The sequence below is a fragment of the Euphorbia lathyris genome, chromosome 9 (genome assembly GCF_963576675.1).
Source record: "Euphorbia lathyris chromosome 9, ddEupLath1.1, whole genome shotgun sequence".
NCBI classification, from domain to species: domain Eukaryota; kingdom Viridiplantae; phylum Streptophyta; class Magnoliopsida; order Malpighiales; family Euphorbiaceae; genus Euphorbia; species Euphorbia lathyris.
Window position 1 is genome coordinate 66,008,394 of NC_088918.1, and position 22,778 is coordinate 66,031,171.

At 34.3% G+C, this 22,778-nt stretch overlaps 1 protein-coding gene across 4 annotated transcripts; it reads left to right on the top strand.

The window, feature by feature from the left end:
- The first annotated feature begins 5,450 nt into the window (after nucleotides 1-5,450).
- LOC136206175 (uncharacterized) lies at nucleotides 5,451-18,188 on the top strand. Of its 4 annotated transcripts, none has more exons than XM_065997128.1 (20): nucleotides 5,451-5,644; nucleotides 5,773-5,991; nucleotides 6,638-6,746; nucleotides 7,683-8,045; nucleotides 8,152-8,207; nucleotides 8,524-8,761; nucleotides 8,849-8,904; nucleotides 9,076-9,379; nucleotides 9,479-9,642; nucleotides 9,781-9,923; nucleotides 10,000-10,101; nucleotides 10,276-10,414; nucleotides 10,575-10,661; nucleotides 10,769-10,930; nucleotides 12,285-12,632; nucleotides 14,278-14,471; nucleotides 14,559-14,665; nucleotides 16,110-16,441; nucleotides 17,107-17,319; nucleotides 17,525-18,188. In XM_065997128.1, exons 1-20 carry the CDS (start codon nucleotides 5,600-5,602, stop codon nucleotides 17,972-17,974), a joined length of 3,831 nt encoding a protein of 1,276 aa, XP_065853200.1. In that variant the 5' UTR covers nucleotides 5,451-5,599; the 3' UTR covers nucleotides 17,975-18,188. The 4 variants fall into 4 exon arrangements, with proteins under 4 accessions (XP_065853200.1, XP_065853201.1, XP_065853202.1 ...); XM_065997129.1 differs by having other exon boundaries at nucleotides 9,076-9,325; XM_065997130.1 differs by lacking the exon at nucleotides 5,451-5,644 and having other exon boundaries at nucleotides 5,854-5,991; nucleotides 6,638-6,774.
- The last annotated feature ends 4,590 nt before the right edge of the window (nucleotides 18,189-22,778 follow it).

Genomic DNA, 22,778 nt, shown 5'->3' on the forward strand with positions numbered 1-22,778 from the left:
CAAGGAAGTCAGGTCAGCAGCTGGCTTGGACAACTTGGAGACAAAGTACTTCCACTTAAGGAAATGTTTAGACGAAACAGAAAGCTGTCTGGAAGACTTTTCCTAAAATGTGGAGAGACTCTGACCAGCCTGAGTAAAAGCAACTATCCTTGACGAAGATAGAAGATGCAACGTTCTTATTGGCTGAAGACGCTGAGCACTGACCGGATGAAAGCGACATGAAGCCGTTTCCCTCCAACGGTTATTTCAAAATTTGAAATGACTGGTGCCTCAGATGTCACTATAAATAGGCCTCTCAAATGCTTCATTCGATGCAGATCTTCATCAAGTCGAAACGCTGACAAAATACCAACTCGAAGTTCTGTCTTAAAAAGCAAAGCAAATTCTTACACAAATTCCTACTTTTGTGTAAAATTCTAGAGTGATTCATTCATCTAAAGTGTTCTTAGCTTTTGTCAGAACAAACACTTTATCATTTCTAGAAGAATATAAAGGAGAAGCTGAGTTGCTCGGTTATAGCACCCAGCAGTAGTTATAGTATTGAGTAAAAGAATAGAGGAAGGTACTCTTGTATACTCAGTAGCTATTTGTAAACGGTTTGTGCTCTACCTTTAAAGAGCTCAGTAGAGGATTCAAAAAAGTTCGGAAGGATTCCGGGGACTGGACGTAGGCAAGGAGGCCGAACTATGATAAGTCTGTTGAGTAATATATTTCTAACCTTTACTCCTTTATATATTGATTGTTGTGTACTGCCTAGTAAAACGCTAAAAAGAACATACACTGAGTTGAGTGATCTGAGAGTTGAGTTCAGGAATAGACTTAAGTGCTATCTCTTGACTCACAGTAGAAACAGTTTTAGTTAGCTGTTGACTAAGCCTGCCTCTAACCTTACTCAGTATTGCTGTGCTAAAAGTATTAGTTTAAAATACAAGTCATCCTTACGTGAAATTTTTTAAATAGTTCCTAACCCCCCTTTGGAACTAACTTTGTCACGTTACACGGGACTAACAGAAAGCGGTTACAGAACTTTCTTGCTGAAACGTGGAACTTTCTTGCTGAATAATGGAGCTTCCTTACTCGGAAATTACTTGCATGTTATTTACAACATAAATATAGAATTTTGCAGCAGAAAAGAGACATCAACAAATCTCAACAATAATCAACCAAAAATCAGCCAAAAATCAGACTTAAACTGTCAATTTCTTTCAATTTTCAATTCTTAGTACTACAATCCCCATTTTCAATTCCAATCTTTAGTTCTATCATTTCCTTTTCAATTCCAAGTTCTATAATTTCAATTAATAGCTTTGTAATCCTTAAAGTTCAATCTACATTTCAAGCATTTTATTCAATTCGACATCGTTTATACCAATTAAGTCATTCATCTGTACAGTTTTAATTTCGAACCTTTAAGTTTTTCGTTCTTTTAGCTTTACACACTATTTTTTATTTAGAAGACAATTTCATACTTTTGTGATTTTTTTATAAAAATACTGACACGCTCACAATTCAATTCAAAAAGGCGAAACAACTATCAATAGAAAGACAAATAAACCAAATGGACCTAAATTTCTCCCAAAAATCATCTTATTTATCTCTCTGCTCTCTTGTAAGCCCATATACAAATATATGAATTTCTGGGCGATCATCACATTACACCCAACATTCAAATCACTTTGCTCCCTTTTATCTGTGAAATTTTTTTCCCCAAATTCCTAAAAAATCTTTGTTTCGGAACTTGAAGATTAATAGGAGTGAGAGTTAAATGAGGTAATAAAAAGGAAATGAAAGCGATAGGAATGAAAGTTAAAAATTAACATTGTTTTGAGAGTTTATAGAATGTAAATGAAGTTAAAAATTAAATTTACTGCAGAAATAAAAAAAAAATTGAATGAACTTTCTGTTATTTAACATTAACAATCAATTTGAAGATTAAAGGAAGTAAATATTTAACTTCCATTAACCTTCGTCACTCTCCAAAAACAACTTCCGAATAATGTTAATGTGATATTTAACCTTCTATTAGTTCCATCTACCTCCGTTGACTCGCTCCCGAATAAGGACAACATATCAATCAAAGAAACTACGAACCTAAATAACTATGGTCCCGTTTGGTACGCTGTAATGGACGTCGTAATGGAATGACCATTACAATGGAGGTTCATTACCATATTTGGTTAGTCATGTCATGTTTGTCGTAATGGAATCATCATTACATCATTCTAATTTTCTTCACAAATTTATGTAATGGACATACAAACGAAATAGACATGAATCTCCATTACGATTAGTCCTTGTATTTTTATTACTAACGGCGAAATGCGAAAAAAACATGAAAACATAAAAACCGAAAAATGCGAAAATGTGAAAAAACCGAAAACGAGAAAAAAATGCGAAAAAAACGAAAAAACATGAAAATGAGAAAAAATATGAAAAACACGAAACTGGTAAAACGAGAAAAAACACGAAAAAATGTGAAAAAACAAAAAAAAATGCAAAAAACGAAAAAACATGAAAACGAGAAAAAATATGAAAAACACGAAAATGGTAAAACAAGAAAACACGAAAAAACGTGAAATGAAAAAACGGAAAAAAACGAAAAAAAACGAAAAAAGAAATTGAAGAAAACATGAAAATCCGAAAAATACAAAAAAAAAAAAAACAGAACAATTGTATTTAACTAATATAAACATACGTATTGTAATGATAATTGCATTTTATGAATTTTATTAAAATTTGCCAACCAAACATGGTAATGTAATCATTATTCTATTCCATTTGATTACATTACAACTTTAATTACATTGCATTACAACATGCGAATACCAAACTGACCCTATAAAAAAAACTAAACACACATGCGGTTTAAAAGTTTGCAAAATGGTACCATGTACTTCATTCCGTTAGCAAACACATACGAAATTGACTAACGGTGTTAAAAGTCAAAGGGAAAAGAGTTAATTTGGCCCTTATATTTATTTATTTTATAAATTAACACCTCTTATTATCTAATTATCACAAATAAACCCCAAAATAAAAATTAAAAATCAAATACACCATCTTCTCCATCTTTCATTTTTTATTTTTGTTCTTTTTTCTCTTTCTTCCCTCTCCTCCTTGTTAATTTCTCTCTCTAAAAATTTCTCCCTTTAAAGTGATTAAAACAACGTGCCAAAATGAACACTCGCCAACTGAAACACTATGCTCAAATACACAATCCCCATAAAATAAATTGTCAAGAAAACAATCAACGTTGCACCTTCAAAACTAGTGTCTTTTTGAAATATGAAGATTGCGATTAATATCAAAACAAGGATAGCTACCAAGTTATAGGCAAATAGAACAGCAAATACGCACAAAAAAAAAAGGTCACCATAAGTCTCTTCCAGACCTTAGGGACCACGCTCATAACCTTGCTAAAACTGATATCTCGGGCGGTGTAAATGGAGGCTACCGTGTAAACCACTGCTGCTGCTGATAAAAGGGAGAAGATGAGGAAGAAAGTAAAATATGCAGCTTTGAAAACCCAGTAATATGCCCATTCTGAGGATATCATATCGTTTAATTTCTTGCGACTGGGGAGTTGTTTCTGGTTTCGTCTAATTCAACTTCATCGTGAATTATGTTGGAGAAGATGAGATCGGCGATCTGAATGTGTGCGAGGAAGATGAAGGATAGAGGGAGAATGAGGGAAAAGGTGATCTTACTGAAAATTTGTCTCCATGTGAGGATGATTTTGTATGATTCTTTGTAGATGTCCAGAATTCCCATGAATTGCATCTCTTCTTGCTAACTGTCCATGGCTGGATGAATTTAGATTATGATTTTGATTTGAGAGAGAGATTTTGAATAGAATATATAAAATTGGAGTTTGGGGAAATTAACTAGTACTTTCTTCGGTATTTCCAAAGTTAATGATTTGTTTTTAGAGAGAGAAATTAACAAAGATGAGAGAGAAGAGAGAGAAAAAAGAATAAAAATGAAAAATGAGGAAGATGGAGAAGATGGTGTATTTGATTTTTTATTTTTATTTTAGGGTTTATTTATGATAATTAGATAATAAGAGAGGTTAATTGATAAAATAAATAAATATAAGGACCAAATTAACTCTTTTCCCTTTGACTTTTAACACCGTTAGTCAATTTCGTATGTGTTTGCTAACGGAATGAAGTACATGGTACCATTTTGCAAACTTTTAAACCACATGGGTGTTGTTCGAAAACAGGCGTAATCATAAGGTTTATTTTTGTACTTTTCCCTATATTCTTTAATAACAATTTGTGATTGGTTCTTCTTGAATAAATGAGAAAATAAAATATTATATTTTAATATATATATATTTTTAAAAATTTTTGCGAACAATACGCTTATATTAAAGAAGAAAAAAAATTCCCACCAGATCCGAACCCATGACCTCCCAAGACATAGGTAAACTCTCAACCACTGGATAAAAAGTTTCACCACTATATTAAATTTTAATATAATATCTTAAGTTTTGACAATTTTATAGCATCCTACTTTGAGGGATTACAAGTTGGGTTTCTAAAACCTTTCTTAGTCTTTGTTCTTATTAACTGAAATTAAGTACCCTATTTTTTTTACCGTCGCCTCCTGTTTGACATTTTTGCCATTTTCATTTTTCATTCAAAATAATGAAATTCTCTCAACCCCGAAGAACAAAACGAAGAAAAATCATGTCTCCAAAATAATGAAAAATACTTGAACATCTAAGTTTCGTATTAACCAATAATCTGAAATTTAACGAATTTAACTTGAAACGAACTTTTTTTTCGTTGAATTTACTCTAAACGGGTAGCCCATACGGTCTGGTCCATGGACCGACCGTATGAACTACCAGTTTTGCCTAGGCAAAATCGGGTAGCCTACCCCGTTTTACCTAGGCAAAACGGGTAGGCCACCCTTCGTCGCCCCTATTTTCCTTACCGTCGCCTCCTGTTTGACATTTTTGCCCTTTTCATTTTTCATTCAAAAAAATGAAATTCTCTCAACCCCGAAGAACAAAACGAAGAAAAATCATGCCTCCAAAATAATGAAAAATACTTGAACATCTAAGTTTCGTATTGAACTGAATAATATTGAACTGAATTTTATTAAAATTAAAATAATAATATAATCCTTTAAAAATAATAATAATTAAAATAAAAAACTTATAAAAATAAATTCTAATAATAATAAAATAATTATAATAAATAACCATAAATTATTGAACTATTGAACTGAACTGAAGTAATTATTGAAATAAATTAAACTAGAACTGAAATTATTAATAATAAAATTAGGTCACAAAGAATATGAGCTTAGGATTGGATTAAAAAGAAATTTAGCATCATTTTAGCCCTCTAATCATGATTTGTGGACCCCACCTGAAAATTATAAGGTGGGATCCACATAATTAACCTTTGTCTTGTCTGTCTCTTGTCGCGAAATCTAGAGAGCGTTCAACTTCAAAGCTTTCCTGCGTGCCATTTATACCCATTTCCCGCCTTGTCTCTCTCCAAAACCTAACGGCTATCAATCTATCTGAGAAATCTTTTCTCATTATTCATCTCCCTGTACAATTAGGGTTTATCAATTCAAGATGAAAACTAATCGGAGGTCCAAGAAACAAGACATATCTTCCAAGGTATGTGTCAGTAGTACGCTTTTAATTTCCTTCATTCCTAACCCTGAAATCTGCATTTCGTCGCCCTGAAACAGAGGAGAAAGGGAAAGAAAATTTGAGCCGATTTTTTTTTCTTGTCAAACTTGCAGATGATTTTGGAAGAGATTAATGGATTGACTACGAAGAATTCCAATGGATTGGCTTCGAATATATCTACCTCAAGCTGTGCTTACGTCGCAGGATGCGTGGTGGTTGTTTATAATGTGGATTCCGGCAGACAATCACATCTCATGGTGTCTCATCGGACACCAAGACCATTGAGCTGTGTTGCAGTGTCACAGGATGGGCGTTTTGTAGCTGCCGGCGAGGTACTAATTGAAGCCACTTGTATATCGGTTATTCATTTATATGTAATTAGATCAGCTGTTTTTCTTCCCCGAGTGCTTCTGGAATTTGCCAGTGTAATTTAAGTTCTCTAAATGGAAGTGAACTGTAAAGCCAGTTTAGTCGAAGTGCATTGGCAGCTTGCAGCATACAGAAAAATTAAATGATTTCTTGTACTTTGTAATTTCTAGTGGTTCCATATCATCGAGTTCCCACAGTCAGAAGAAAATGTTAATTTTACAGATATAAAGCATCACGATCGTTCCAATTATTTTACGACCCTAGGAGGTATTTTTGTGATTTAGGAAGAAATTTACGAATTATAATGGATGATTCTTATCATGTATGTTTCTGAATTAGTTATTAAAGTTTTATTGATGCATCCCCTGTAGAGTACTAACAAAATATTTCAAGCGCTTACATACACACGTTGGTTTATGAAGAAAATTGCAGAATTTCAAACAGTTACTTGCTATTCGTAAAAATATAACTGATTGACTGATAGTTCATACCTTTAATTGGTTAAATTGTATTCTAATTAAAGGTAAACATACTGAGTGGAGTTTCCTTTGAAGAATGATGACTTATATCTCCTCTATTACTTGTTACATCATATCTGGTTTTTCGCAGTCAGGAGGTCAACCTGCAGTATTAGTATGGGACTGTTCAACTAAGTCTTACGTATCTGAACTGAAGGATCATCTATATGGAGTTGAGTGCATTGCTTTCTCACCTGATGGTGAGTTATTATCAATCAATTGTATACTGTAAGCAACTTTTTCTTGATTTGAAAATATAGCTGCAATGTTTTCTAATTATAAACTTGTTCATTGTTTAAGTTTAGCAGATGCTACTTGCCATTTTCTATCTAAGCAAAATTTCAGTATAAGAAATCATATGAAAATTATTGTTACTCAAGCATAAGAAAAAAATGTACCAAAACTATACCTAATTCAGTATTTGGACAAAACTACAGCTAACTGTGATTAGGAAAAAATTCCAAATAAAGAAGAAAATGCTTGGATTTTTTCCCAGTCATTAGGCTTCCAAAGAAGGAAGGTAAGAGAAGAGAAAGCTAGATAGCCGTCGGAATGAAGTAACGAAATAAGCTAGTCGAAGGAACGTAGTAACTCGACTGAAAGGAGAGGAACGAAGCAAGAGAAGAGTTATGAAGTAACAAATAAAGCAAGCAAGTAAACAGTCAACCTTACAGATTACAGAGTTATACATATAACACTAAGTATACCTTTCTTTCTATTAGGTAAGACAAGGCAAGGTAGCTACGTGTACTCTATCTTTAGATTCTATTAGCTAAGGCAAGGTAGCTGGCTGGACTATACTCTATCTTTAGTTAGTCTTAGTGTAAGTCTAAGCAAGAGAAAGCAAGGTTAGTTAGTGTGTACTCTAACTTTAGTCTGAAGTAAGCTTGTCAGTAAGCGCTTCTCTATCTCTTATTACATAGTAACCCTCTATTCTACACTACGCGTTATGCTAGTTTTGGTTTTATCTGTAAGAGGTTCCGCCTTACATTACCTTTGTGAAATACATTTCTTTCTGAGAAGTTAGTAATTAGTTACGAATAGGTTTCTTTTCCGGAAACGAATAGGTAGGTTTATCTTTTGTTTTTGAAAGATATATTACTATTTTGTTTAATTTTAACTTTTTTCTTGTTAAGGGCAACACCTTGTGTCTGTTGGAGGATATATTTATCTTTGGAATTGGCGAAGTGGGCTGCTGATCACAAAGCTAAAAGCAAGTTCATCTTATTCTTCAGTAACATCTGTGAGCTTCTCGGCAGATGCAAAATTTGTAATTACTGCTGGAAAGAAACACTTGAAATGCTGGACAGTTGGATCATCTCCAGGGATGCGCTTGCGCAAGGGGACATTGTCATTGACAATGCATGGAAAACCTGTTAATCTGGGTCCTCAGAAAGGGAGCTCATTTACATGTGTAACATCAGCCTTGACTAATAGTACTCCTGTTAATAGTAAACAAGTTGGAGATCTGTTTCCTTTTTATGCATTAACTAATGAAGGTGGGTGTTTCATAAAATCAGCCTATGTTGTTAAAATGCATTGGAGTTTTTGAATAATGTCCTGTGACCAAAAAGTCTATTACCCTCGGGCTTCTTTTATTTACAGGTGTTTTGTGCCTTGTGGATTGTGGGTTCTCAGTGACCAAGTCGGTGGACTTAAAGGTATCTACAGGTTATTTATTATATACTTCACGATGTATTTTCATTAAGCAGTTTATGTATTACCAAAAGTTGTAATTGTAAGTGGGATGCAATAGGCCAATTCTATTGCTAATCTTGATGCACAAGTTGAGACAACATTATGTATTCTTCCTAGCTAGCTGCTGCATATTTGTATCACGTTGCAAAATTTTTGTTTGCAGTGCTTGGATTTTGTGTCAAAGTGTCTATAAGTATATGAATTCCATTCATAATGGTAATTTAAGTTACAATTGTGTATTTTTATCTCCTTTTTACATTTTGCAATTTTAAATTTCAGGTTGAGAAGGGCTTTGCACTATCTGCATCTGACAAGCTTATTGCTTGTGCATGTTCTGATGGCATTGTACAACTCTTCACAAGTGGGACTCTCAATTACACTGGAAGTTTGCAGTACACCAAATCCAAAAGTTGCCAGGGGGAGCCTAATGGTGTTCACCATCTTACTGCCACTGAAAAGGCTGTGTCTGCTTTGCCTGATGCAGTGGCTTGTCAATTTTCTACCTTGGACAAATTGGGTAAGCATCCAAATTTTTATTGAGTGCAGTAATTAGGTCAGTTATTATTGTGCATACGTTTTAGTACTTTTTCATTTCTGATTGCAGTGGTTGTTTATGGAGATCATACACTCTGCATATGGGATATTCATGATATAAATAAGGTGGTTTTTCTGTATAAAGTTTGGTTATTATACCTTTTTTTTGTTGGAAAAATTTAATATTATGTGAGTTTCGATGTATGTGGTTGCTCAAATTCTACCCTTGAGTGAGTTTATTATTGTTTACAAGTATAATACAACTTATCTGCATCCTCACATTTCTTTTGCTTCTAGCCCACCAAGCAATGTGTGTTAGTTTCACACTCAGCAACTATTTGGGATGTCAAAAATCTTTGTTGTGAAAACATGCATGATTCATCTCTTGCATGTGTTGCTAGAGGTTGTTCTGGTGGCGTTTCTTTTGCAACATGCTCAGCAGATGGTACTATTAGGTTATGGGATCTTGCACTGCGACCAGATTTGACAGATGATGATGCTGGCTATCTTATTTTGAATACCAAATCGATGGGCAGTTCACATTTAGGTAATATCCATGATTGTGAAGGTTCTGATACCTTACAAATAATAAATCATATGGGTAACTCCTGGCTCTGACATTGAACATAATAAATTATTGGAATTCATCTGATTGTTTGTGCCTCACCTACTGATAATGTGGGCATGTTTGTTACTCCAGTTAGTGCTGGGATTTTTGAGCGAGATACCAAGGATTCAAGCCTTTGCACTCGCGGGTTTCGGTCAATAGCTGCTAGCTCCGATGGGGAGTACCTTGCTGCTGGTGATTTTGAGGGAAACCTTCACATTTATAATCTAAATACATTTGACTATACTTGTAAACAGGTAAAAATAGGCAGCTAAGTATAGTTTGAAATCTTTGTTTGCTTAAAGAAAACAATAGAAGCATACAAGTCTTGTTTGTTTTACTGTTCTTCCTGTCATGTTGAATTTTTATAAATAAAACATAGGCTGTTCTGGCAGGGTGTCCATGACTCAGAGATCCTTTCATTAAGCTTCAGTTTGTCTAGCGATTTGCGTGATATTTCTGAAGAAGTTATAAGTGAGAATTACCTTCTAGCATCAGGGGGACGGGACCGTGTTATCCATCTTTATGATGTCAAAAGGTTTGTCATCTCTAAATTTAATTGTTTGCTTACCCTGCTCAACTTGTGTGTGAGTTCCGTTTACCTTTCCCATTAGGAATTTCAATCTCATGGGAAGTATTGATGACCACTCTGCTGCTGTGACTTCTGTTAAGCTGACTAGCAATGGGTGTAAGATTCTCAGCTGCAGTGCAGATAGGTAAGCTACTAAAATCTATTTATTTTCATTCTATTAACTTCTACTCATGAAATATATGGTCTGCCAATTTACAGTCTAAATATTTTGCAATGTCACTTTAAAGCAAAGCAATCTGCTTGGTATTTCCTTTTACTTCTCAAGCCTTAATTACATGTAGTTATTTCTTTCCTTCAGGTCTCTAGTTTTCCGGGATGTTTCTATGACAGATAGTGGCCACGAAATTTTGCATCGCCATAATCAAATAGCATCTCATGGAACTGTTTATGACATGGCTATAGATCCCAGAATGGATTTTGTCGTGTCTGTGGGCCAGGTAAACTACGTCTTCGAAATTAATTGATTTTAAGCCATTAATACCGGGTAGGATAACTTTAAGTCCATTAATAAGAAATCTGTCTTGCATGGATGATCCAAATGGAACATCCATTGATGCCAGAACTTGAATAATTGATGTTAAGTTATTGCACTTATAGGATAAGAAGATCAACACATTCAACATTGCTTCTGGGAAGCTAATTAGGTCGTTCAAGCAAGATAAAAGTTTTGGAGACCCAGTAAAGGTAAAATAAATTCATAGCCTGGAGACATAATAAAAGTTATTTACATTAATAGCCAGATGCACTAGTAGTTATCATCCTTATGCTAAGACCTAATAATCCTTTTTCAGGTTACTATGGACCCAAGCTGCAGGTATCTCGTTTGTTGCTACTCCAACAAGTCTATGTGTATGTACGATGCTATCAGTGGAGAAATGGTTTTGCAAGCTACGGGACATGGTGAAGTAGTAACTGGTGTCATCTTTTTACCTGACTGCCAGCATGTGGTATCGGTAAGCTTTTGTTATGTTGATGATGTATCATATCTGTGGAATTCTGTAATATGCAGGTTAAATATTGACCACTGCAATTGTTGACGAGTATGTATACATAATGTTCCTGCTTTGTTATCACGGATGAGCAGACTGATGTAATCTGGAGTAGCTACCTTGTGGACACAAATCAACTTTTCTGATATTTAAGCTAATTCCTTATAAGATTTTCCATAGGCTATCATTCTAAGAATTTGGCTTCCTAGTTCAAGTGATCTGCCACTTCCTTTAACTGATACCACAGGCATAGGGATAAACCTGTGTTACATGGAAATGGAAACTGAAATGGATACCGAGAATGATATTTGTAAAAAATATAGAAAATAGAAACATGGGGAAAATGTGTAAGTAATAAAAATATAAGGGTATATCTATAAATTTTTAAAATGATAAGGATGTATGCTATTTTTTTTGGGAAAAGTAAAAAAATAAACCCTGTGGTTGGTCGATTTGCAAAGACAGTCTTCGTGGTTTAAAAGTTTCAAATAGGGGTCTCTGCTTTGTGAAATTTGTAGTTAAAGCATATGAGAGTCAATTTTTCGGTCAAATAATAATGTGGTTTGGTTCCAAATCGCTCCTTTTGGGGAAATAGTCATGGCAATAATTTTTGATGGAATGAATGAGTTTGTAAACTGCACAAAGCACAGACCCACTGTTTGCAAACTTATTTGCAAGCAAACCACAAGGTTTGTTCTTTTGTACTTTTCCTTTTTTTTTTTTAAATATACACATTAAAAAAATTAGGTACTAGTCGCATAGAGAAAAAAGAGATGTTTTCATTTTGAAAAATCTTAGAAGGTGATCTAGAAAATATTAGGAATTTACTGAATATGTGATTAGCATTGAACTACTTTAAAATCACATTATATTCTATGAAAAGAGTTTCCAAATTCTAAGAAACTACTTTCCAATTTTCTTAAATTACGGAAATGTGACCTGAAGCATTTTGTACAAGTTTTTGAGAAAATGGTTTCCGAAACGCTTCCCGAAACAACTCCTTAATATCAAGTTTCCGTGCAACATAGGGATAAACATATCATTTTCTATAAAAAATTGGAAGAATTATAGATGTGGGGAAGCAAAGTTCTCAGTTCTTGCACATGGCTAAGACTTAAGAGGTATAGAAAATTTTGAGCATTCTTCTAAGCCAGATTTCAAGGCTGAAAATGACAGAGCAAGACATTTGGGATTGACCCAAAAATGACCAATCACTAATTTACGATAATTTTATAATAGTTCGTGATCAAATGGTTTCTTCTTGGTCTTCCATGTCCTATATTCACTCATGCAGTACTGACTTTCTATATGTGCTCAGGTTTCATTAGATGGATGCATATTCATATGGAAACTGCCTGCTTGTATTTCTGCCACAATACTACAAAAAATGAAGGAAAATTCTTCTCCATTGGTTTCCAAAGAACTGGTCTTTCCAACGGCTTTCAATCTAATCATATATTCTGAAGATGAAGACGAGCAGAAAATTATCAATCCTGAAAATGTACCTTTGCAAGACTTCAACCAATCTGCACAGAAGGTTCTTGACCAAGGAGGGGCGCCTCGTAGGGTATCAACATTTAGATTTAGCATTTCAAGACTTCCCACGTGGGCACAATCCAAAGTTGCAGATTCTAGTATGATTGTAAATCCTGGTTTTACACCTCAGGTACTTTATAGGCCCTATGTGGAACTGCTAATATATATACACACACACACCTATATGTATGTATGCATTTGATTTCAAATTCATGCAAGGTGATAATATCTCACTATTTCCCCATCACATTTTCTTGGGCATATTATTCAGTAGTTCCACTTTTTGAACTTCACGTACAAGCAATCTGTAAACTTAGGGCTAAGAGATTGCAGTAAACAACGAGCCTTCATAATCATTTAAGAAGTCCACGGAAGTACTAGAGTTACAATTATGTGAAGAGATTGTTTCACTTATAATACTTGTCAAGCGAATATATGGTGTTACTCATATGCTGTTGATTCCTCTGAAACCAAAATTCTCAATCTTCAAATGTCATAATTACCAATATATGGCAATTGGTTTTCTTTATCAATAAAACAATAACAACAACAACAACAAAGCCTTAGTCCCGAAATGATTCGGGGTCGGCTAACATGAACCATATATTTTGGTTCATGTCATAAGATGTGGCTAAGTTTTACGCTGGCCGCCACAAACCTACCGCAACCCTCCTCCTTTGTCCGGGCTTGGGACCGGCTGTAAATGCCACCAAGTGACCCTCACAGGCGGAGTTTTCTTTATCAATAAAAGACGTTCAAAATTTATTTTTGAAATATATATATATCTGTTGAATGAAGCACTAAACCGAGAATATCTCTTTTTGGCATGTATTGGAAATGGAAACTCAACGGAACTGGTACTTTATGTTTCTGTAATTACCTAAACGTAGAAACACGTTTCTTGCATCAAGTTCCTTGTAACTTAAGACTACTCTGTTTTGGCTGCAATAACGGAGCACTTTTTAGTTGTTTTCTTTGCGATTACTCTGTTCATGTGATTATCTGCAGCTAATTATATTCTCTACTTGTTTCTTTGTGGTTATTCTTCTTGCATCTTATGCATATTATGTGAAGCTAAGTTCTTCAAATTATTAATTCAAACCAGTCCTTTCTCATTGTGCGTGTCTTCAAGAAAATACTCCGGTTCCCTATGACTAGCAGCAGTAAAGAAGAAAACATTAAACTGAATTATTAGTGTCCAAATACTTTGACTGCAAGAAGATCTATTTATTACTATCTATTTGCGGAGAAAATCATTTAGCATTGTGAGTGATGAACTATGATGTATTAGCAGGGGGGAAATCGAGTCTAATAATTTTGTAGCTGCTGATGACGCTGCGCCTTAATTATACTTGTGAATTTTTCCTGTTGTTAATGCAACAACAGTTGGTAGTACACTAGAATATAAGCTTATAACAAGCTTTAGCAGATTGTGTACAGGTGACAGTAGTACACTACTAGTCTTTTGGAGTTCGTTTATTGTATTTATGTTTTTTTTTTGAGTTTTATGTTTGTTTGTTTATTTCATATTATTATTTTTCTTTTCTTATAATTTTAAATATTTATTAATACGCCAATATATCTATATCATTTGCATGTTTCTCACTCTCAGCATTTTTTTTCTTCTATTTTCTTGGTATCCGTTTCCATTTCAATATGCATTTTTCTATTTAAAATCACCTCATGTATCTAATATTTCAACAAGTCAGAAGTTGATGCTGAGCATTCTTTTATTCTCTTTACAATCTGCTCAACTGATATGCTATGGAGAACAGTCAGAGCGGCAAGCAGAAAAAAGTCCCTCTCCTGTGGTCTGTAATGGTGGGGAATATGGCCCTTTTCCCCATGAAGCTCAAACTCCATTCAGTCGTAATGTACAGGGAAATTTGTTGTGCCTCAACAGCTTGTCCAGAACTTCTCCTGAAACTATTAACCGAGGAAGGTCACCAATGTCTCAAGAAACAGTTTGGTGAGTGTCCAGCGTCGTTGTCTGTCATTGATTAATTGGTATTCTGCCTGCTCGTTGCCTCACTTTTTTGCATCGAGTGTTTCCCAGGGACAAGCACTGGCTTAATGTTTACACAGTATGCGTTGATCTACTGAATTCGCCGGAGGCAAAGCTCTTAACGGATCTGAAGATGCCAGTATTTTCATCCAATTTGTGTAAGGCTGATTCTATTTTCAATATGTAATTGAATAAAGATTTGTAGGAAGGATCTGAATGATTAAGTATTTTGAAACTTCTGGTATGGAAAATATGTTGATATCTAAAGGACATAGATGTACTCGGGTTGGCTAATTGCAGCTAGCATGATTTCACAATGTAGTACCATATTCTTTTATACGACACTCCTGCATTAGGTAACCAAAAGAAATTACTTTCACACAACTGTTCAACACCATACAACAGGTCTGGATTTAGTTTATTTCATTGTTGTTTATGAGAACTGTGGTGCGTGCTTTGAAAGGTCTTATTAAGCATCTATGTTGCACGGAAACGGAAACGAATACGAAACTGAAACGGAACGGATACTGGGAAACGTAATTTCTGAAAAACATAGGAAACGGAAACGTGAGGGAAACGTGTAAATATTAAAAATATAGGGGCATATTTATAAATATTAAAAATATAATTATACATTAAAAAAACAAGATTGAAGAACAAGAGGAAGAAAGTCCAAGCTCAATCGAGATTCAAGAGACAAAGATTATAGGAGAAAGAAATATGGTTAAGTTCTTTAAATTGAAGGATACAAGGAAGGAATTATCTCTCAAATAAGAAGTTTCAATTTTACTAATCTTAGATTGAATAGGAATTGCAAAATAGAAAGTTTGAAATTTCAGAATTTTAATCGAAATAGGCAGGAAAAACTGTTTAAAAATTGAGAGACGCCTTTCATATTTTGGGTAATTACGGAAACGTGTCTGGAAACGTTTCGTATCAGTTCCCGAGAGTTTCTGTTTCCCACATCTGCCGGAAACGGGGAAACGCATGTCATGAAGAGTTTCCGTGCTTCATAGTTAAGCATCATGATTTTTTTGCTTAAATGGCTGCTCGATTCATAATCATTTTCTTTATGTTATTCTAATGAATTATCTGATGTATAATGAAGTTGGTTAGAGAGATCAATATCTTTCCAAGGCTTTCTGCTAGTTAGCAGAGGCTTACTGTCATTATCACTTCTGTTGGACATATTTTATAGTACAGGAATTTTCCCTCTAGTTTGCATGCTAAGTCGAGGTGAAGCTCCTCTGTGGTTCTTTGAATTATTATGGATGAGATTTTTAGTTCGAGAAGCTTCGGTATGTGGTTATCTTAAAGTTGGCATACTAACAGCAGGGACGAAGACGGATCTCTTCATTCTTGTATTGAGCTGAACTTCACTGTGATTGGAGATGGTCATTAATGGTTGTTAATTTTGAAAGTTCATTCAACTTTGCCTTTTTTGCCCTCAGTTTTTGCTGTATGGGGCTGTTTTCCTTCATTTTAATTGTGGTATGTGCAGAGTAAATAACTAATACAAATAAAATGTGTATGAACAGATATTACATGTAATTTACCCACAAGTCATTTATACTTCCTTTTCTTGGTCTGTGGTTCCTGCAGTAAAACACCCAGCCAAAATACCAATGGATGGCGAGTGCTCATTGGGGCAAGCTTACCTTGTCAAGGATGATGAGCATGGAACCCATCCACGAACACATGCTTCATCCAATAACTTTGGTTTGCTAAATAATAATACTTATGACAGTCAATTTGGCACGTGTAATACCAGTATGTGGCAAGATACAGTATCTGGTCAAACATCAGCACGACAAAGTTTTCATAAATCTCGATGCCAGATGCAGAAAACTACAAAAGTAGATCACTTCAAAATGAAGTCTAGAAAAGATGACCGTTCCAAGAAGCATTATTGCAGTTTATCAACCAGCTGCAAGGTTAGTATCCTCTCTTCCAATACAAAGATATAATATGTCTATTCGTTTGGGGCTTGGGGAGTTTTGGATGGTGGGTTTTTTTCTATCTTTCTGGTGATGGATGATGTTTAAGCTCAATAGGTGCCACTTTTGAACTATTACTTGCCTCCAATTTTAAGTTTTCAAGCTATACAGTGCCAGATATAATAAAATTGCTAGTTGAAGTCCTTCTCACTGGAATTTCTCTTACGTCAAACATTTACAGTGTCTTACAATCTTGCTGCAGTTTTCCTAACCCAAATTTCAGAGACAAAAAATGCATATTGGCTGGCACTCAGCTAGATACTTTTTGTGTTGTATAACTGAGTCTCTTGTGAACCACAATGATAAGATAATGCTGCAGCCGATTTTAAGTCTATGGATTGGCTAGTAGTGGTAATGCTTGTTACCATTAAGATATTCAGTTTCAGGTGCAATTTGTACAATTTAACAATTTTCTACATGAAAATAACAGATTTCCTTGCAGCATATTTGAACAATTGAGGGGTAGAGTATTGAACAGTAAGAGCTCATTCTGACGGGGCTTTGGGAACATAAAGTTATTTCATTGACTCAATTAGTTATGATATGAAATGAAGATTGGACATTAATACATTGATTTTCGTCATGTATTATCTTGTTTGCAGATGGACAGGAGTCATTCACCAGTAAGAAGGTATTCTGCACAATATTTTGTGCAAGAAGGCTATGCTGTAGATCTTCGGAGATTGTTAGACACACCAGGCCGTGAAGGTGGTAAAATCTTGAAATATGAGGAAGAAGCCGCAGGTTGTACCACATCAAGGTATCCAGCAAACCAGAATCTGGAAGAAGTGCAGGAGACAATTTATTGCAAACAGGTCTGTATTTCAATGTTACACTAAATTATGTTAGGCTTTTTGTTAAATTTGTTGCGAAGATTGAAGAAAGGTTAAAGCTTTTCCACTTTATCTTCTATATCCATTAAAGAACAGCAGCTTTTGTAGTGCATGTCATATTGTGTAAGAAAATTCATCATAAACCTCCACGTTCAAAATGTTTTTCGCTTTGATTATTCCCATGCAGGAGAAGAAGTCCATACAGATATCAAATCATACTCTATCAACTGAAAGTTCTGTTGCAGAAACTTCAAACAATGGAACTAAAGGTGCCACGGATCGAAATGAATGTACACCTGAAGAAGGAGATTGGCAGCAAATAACAACTGCCTGCAGGGAAGCATTGCTCCATTTGGATGTGGCCGCCGAAACTGTTGTCAATTTATTTACTGAATTAGGAACTCTGACATCTAAAAAAGAGGATTCAATTGGTTTATTTGAGGAGGCAAGGGAGCTACTTCCATCAATTACAGAAAAACTTGATGCAGTAGCAGAAGTGGTGCAGTGTAGAAATAAATATTCAAGCAGGAGAAATAGGGTCGAAGTTTCAGGATTTGAACCTCTCTTAGAAACATTTGCTGAAAATCTATCACAAAAGGTTGTGGAGATGGTAAAGAAGAACCTCAATAAGGATTGACTTGTGTCCCTGACAAACATTATACTGTAAATTTACCAATCTATCAACATGCTGCCTCCATTAATTTTATCAGGAAGTAGCAGCAGGATGATATTGTAAAGACTTTAGTGTAAGAAGGAAGGTCCAACTTTACCATTAAGGTTTTCTTAGTGCAATATAGTCTTAAATGTAAGAAATAGTAGAATTTTATCCTCATTGTCTCCTATTTAGTTCACATTTCCTACATGTAACAATTTTGGTTCAGGTAGTAGCTGAGTCAACATTTGACTTGGCTCATTATCTTTTTTGCCCATATTTAGGCCAAAATAACATTTTGTTGGAGCTACAATTAGCATTCTGCAAATGAAGATGAAGGAGTAGACAAGGTTGGAACTACTGTAAGCAGTGGTTTTCGATGCTTGGAGGTGCACCGACACCTTTGTGCCCTTTGCCTTCGTCCTATAGACCAGGTAAGTGTCTTATTTTATGGTACTTGGATTTGAAATTGTTCCATGTTCAAAAAATGAGTCCAAAATTGCTCAAAGTTGAAAATGTTTTGACCAGTGTTCAAGAAAATGACCGCTTAGACCGTCTAGGCCCAGCCTAGATGTTCGAAATCTAGAATCCGTTCCCATTAGGTCCTCTGAGGTTTTTGGGTCCCTCGACATGTTTAGACTGCCTAGGCGGTGCCTGGGAAGCACCTAGGCTGGCTCGTGAATCAGAACAAAAAATGTTTAATCATTATTATTATTATTATTATTATTATTATTATTATCATTATTATCATTATTATCATTATTATTTGCTTTATTACAATTCATTTTTGAACATTATCGTATCATTGCTGGTGAATTATGTTTATCATTTTCGGATATTTATTTAATTGTATTATTTACTTGTTTTCATGATATAGTGTGAGAAGGACATTGTTTCATAGGCTTTTGATGAATTATTATGGGCATTATCTTTTATTTGTTTGAAATATTTTAATAATATTATTCTTGAAATATTGTTATTCACATATTTTTAAGCATATATATTACAAATATACATATTTTCTATATTAAATCATTTTATATTATTATTTGTAGATATTATAATACATATTTTAATTGTATTTATATAATAATTTTAACAAATATGAAAATATAAATCTAATTAATTCTCAATAATTTTTGAAAGCTTTACACGCCGAACTACGATTAACGTTTTTTACAACCTTGATTACAATAATATTTTATCATTTCTTATGTTAGCATGTATCTACATTTCTCAAAAAAGTGTTAAGAGCCATTATCAAATCCTTTCTGGAGCGAACATCTAAACTAAACATAGATTTTCGCAAAAGTGTAAATTACATTAGTGCTCTACTATGTTTCATTATGCTCTTTTCCTCATATTATTGCAGATGCAGTGGATTTCTGGACCAAAAAGACAAGGCAGAATAACAATTTTAGCCCTTATACTTAGTAAATTTTTGACTTTCAGCTCATGAACTTCTATTGGGCCTCTGAATTTTGGTTAACATGGATCATCCAGTGTAGAAGTTCACAATGTTTCCTAAAGTTTAAACTTTGATTTAGCTTCATAAGCCTTAATTTTTCTTCCTTGCACATTAATTTCATAATTTCATGGCATGTAACAATACCATCTTTGAAGAGTTGCATTTTAACCAAAATCAAAACTCAGGGGTTAAAATTCTCCAAATCTAAAAGTTGAGGTGAATTTCAAAATTCAGGCTAAATAAACTGATTGACTCTCTGAATTTTAGAGATGTCGTATTAGTCTCCTAAATTAACTTAAAATGATATATTCATCTCTTAAACTAACATAAAGTGATAATTTATCATCCTCTAAATTGATTTTTGACTAAGTATTTAAAAAAAAATGGGTTAAAGAAGAGGAATATATCTGTGAAATTCTTAGAGGTTGTAAGAAAGTTTAAGAGGGCCCAATTCCAGCCTGCTAGCCATACAGGCAATAGGCCATAGACCTTGTCCTTATGTTGGCATGGAAAACAACAGCTCTAAAATCTTCTTATGCACTGAACTCAAAAACAAAAAAAATAATTTTCCAAGAAAAGAAGAGAAAATTTGGGGGCTTTTTTTGGTTTTCATGTACTACATCTTTTACTTTTAAAACATAATTAATGGACCTCATTCATTCTCTACTTTTAATACTAGAAAAAGAAAAAGAAAAAAAGCACAATCTTCACCTTCATAAATCAAACATTTTTCCACTTATGCAACAATAGGCCTATATTTATTTATAAAAATAAGGTAAACATATAAGAGAAGAGATATGGTAGAATATTTGTTAATCCCTAAGAAGGTATTTATTGCCTTTGTATGCATCTATATATATATATACCTTTGTCTTTGCTTTAGTAACATGCCAAACTTTAAATTCTCTTTCTTTCTTGGGATTCCTAATAATTTTTACTTTTTAGGTATTGCAAAATACAAAAATTAAAATTAAAATTAAGGATTACAATTAATCCCACTATAAACCTAAAACTAGCTCATGCTTGGCCTAATTGCCAAGTTATTAGATTAATCATCACCAAATCTCATCATATAGATAGACACTAACTCCTGTGCAAGTGCATAAAATATCAAATTACCACAAGCATTCATTAGATAGATCTATTGGCTAGAATAAAAAAAAAGTATAGAGTACAAAAAAAAAATACTCCTAATATTGGTAATCTATTCTTACATTCTAAATGATACGATTATACATATAATGTTTTTAACTTGTACCAATTTCACCTCTTTTTTAGTTTGTATCTCTATGGGTGGGAGAGCTGGTCACGGAAATTTTTTCCGTTTCCAAAGGTGAGGATCAAACATTGGACCTTTGATTAAAGGAGGATGCGCCTTTACCACTCCACTATAACTTCGTGGCTTAATTTTACCTTTAATGTTTGAAAATTTAACCAATTTTCATTTATTATCAACAAAGCAATATATGCAATCATGGATCCCATTATTTCTACTTCACTTGTGCGTCATATTATCATTCATTAATAATAGATCAAAAATACGCGTACAGGCGTAAAAAAAAAATTAAAAAAAAAATCATGTGTTCTGCACCATATTTGAACTTTTGTTTTCACATATATATAGGTGCATTTAATGTGTTACTGATGAGCACATGTAGAGTAAACATAACAAGATTTATGATGGTATAGAATGCAGGTATATAGTTAGAGCTAAAATTGGTTAATTTGTAAATAGAAATAATCATATAATTTATCAGGTTAGATATAAAATTGCTCTTAGATTTTTTTTTTCCAGCTTATCCATAAATTATATACTTGTTATTTTTATCATTTTGTATTTGATGTTTAGTTATGAAAAAAAGCCCATGAAGCCCTTGATCCTTTTGGGTTTTATTGATTAAGTGCATAGTTTTTAATTTGACACATTGAATTCTTAATTAATTATAATCACATATCTTAAGCTCCTAACTAGGGGATGAACATCAAACTCGGTTAAAAACATATAGTCTATTTCATTTGCGTGTGACATGGTAAGTTCAAAATGAAATGTTTATCTGCCAACAAAAGTGATTATAACGAAGTGTTTTTTTATTTGTTTCAAATGAAGATGATCACCGGTTAAAATTATAATTTTTAATCGAGTTTGATGATTGTTTTGCTAATCAAAGATTCAATATATGTAATTACAAAATTGATTCAGTGTATGTAATTGTAATTGATTGACCAATTAAAATTGTCTTGAGTAATTAAGGTCTCTAAGTCGCTTAAGTTAGAGATTTTGTATTCGAATCCTGTGTACATAAAAAAACTTTAATTGAGAAAGAATTCAAAAGGTGCCCAACGACAGAAATTGGACAAACTATATAAAAATAATTGTAATTGATTGAGAAGTCAATATAGTATTGAAAGGTTAATCAATAAAAATCGAAAAGATAAATAGCTTTCAAATGAATGGAGGACTTAAATGAAAATTTCTCAAACTTGATGATGTAGATTGAAATCGACTGAAGGTTTTAATCGTAAACCAACAAAGAGTGCAATCTTCTCTAGCTCAAACTAGAAGGTTGAGTAAACCCAAGGATTGAAAATCCAAGCTTCAATGGAGGCTTTTTAGTTTTAATTCATCAAAAGTTGCTAAACATTACAAAGAAGAGAGTTTAAATACTCTCCCAATTAAGAAGAGAAAAGACTAAAAGCCCATGAATAGGGTTTTTGGCAAAACATGTGTATAAGGGTAGAATAGGAAAGGAATGAGTCCATGACAGTTTAGTAATAAGGGGTTGATGGAAAAACAGTAAATAAACACCAACAGTAATGGTCCCCTATTGGTAAGAACTTGGAGGAGAAGTATCCTTCCAGCAGAGTACGCCCCGCACCCAGGTTCCACGCCCCGCGTACTTGACTTACTGATCCTGAGAGACTCAAAAAGGTGGAGATACGAGTGGCGTCCATGGGTATGACACCCCACGTCCTTGACCCCCTGGACCTAGAGACTTGTAGTGGTGGGAGGTACGCGTGGCGTCTATGGTGGTACGCCCCGCGTGGTTGACCTCTTGGGCTTTCTTCGCTCTATCTGTCGCCTCTACGCTCCGCGCACTTGATGGGACGTCCCACGTCCCTAAGTTCCTGGACACTCCTTCGGAAACGGGACTCGCCACGCTTCGTGTCGTGTTAGGTACGCCCCGCGTGCTCTGTTGGTTGTCTTTGCTCTCGCCTTCCTTCAATGGATTCTCCCGTGTTCCGTCTCGTAGCTCCGGGTTCGGGCTTAGAGGAAGGGTGCCCTCATCATTCTCCCCTTCTTTGAAAGAGTCAGACTCTGTC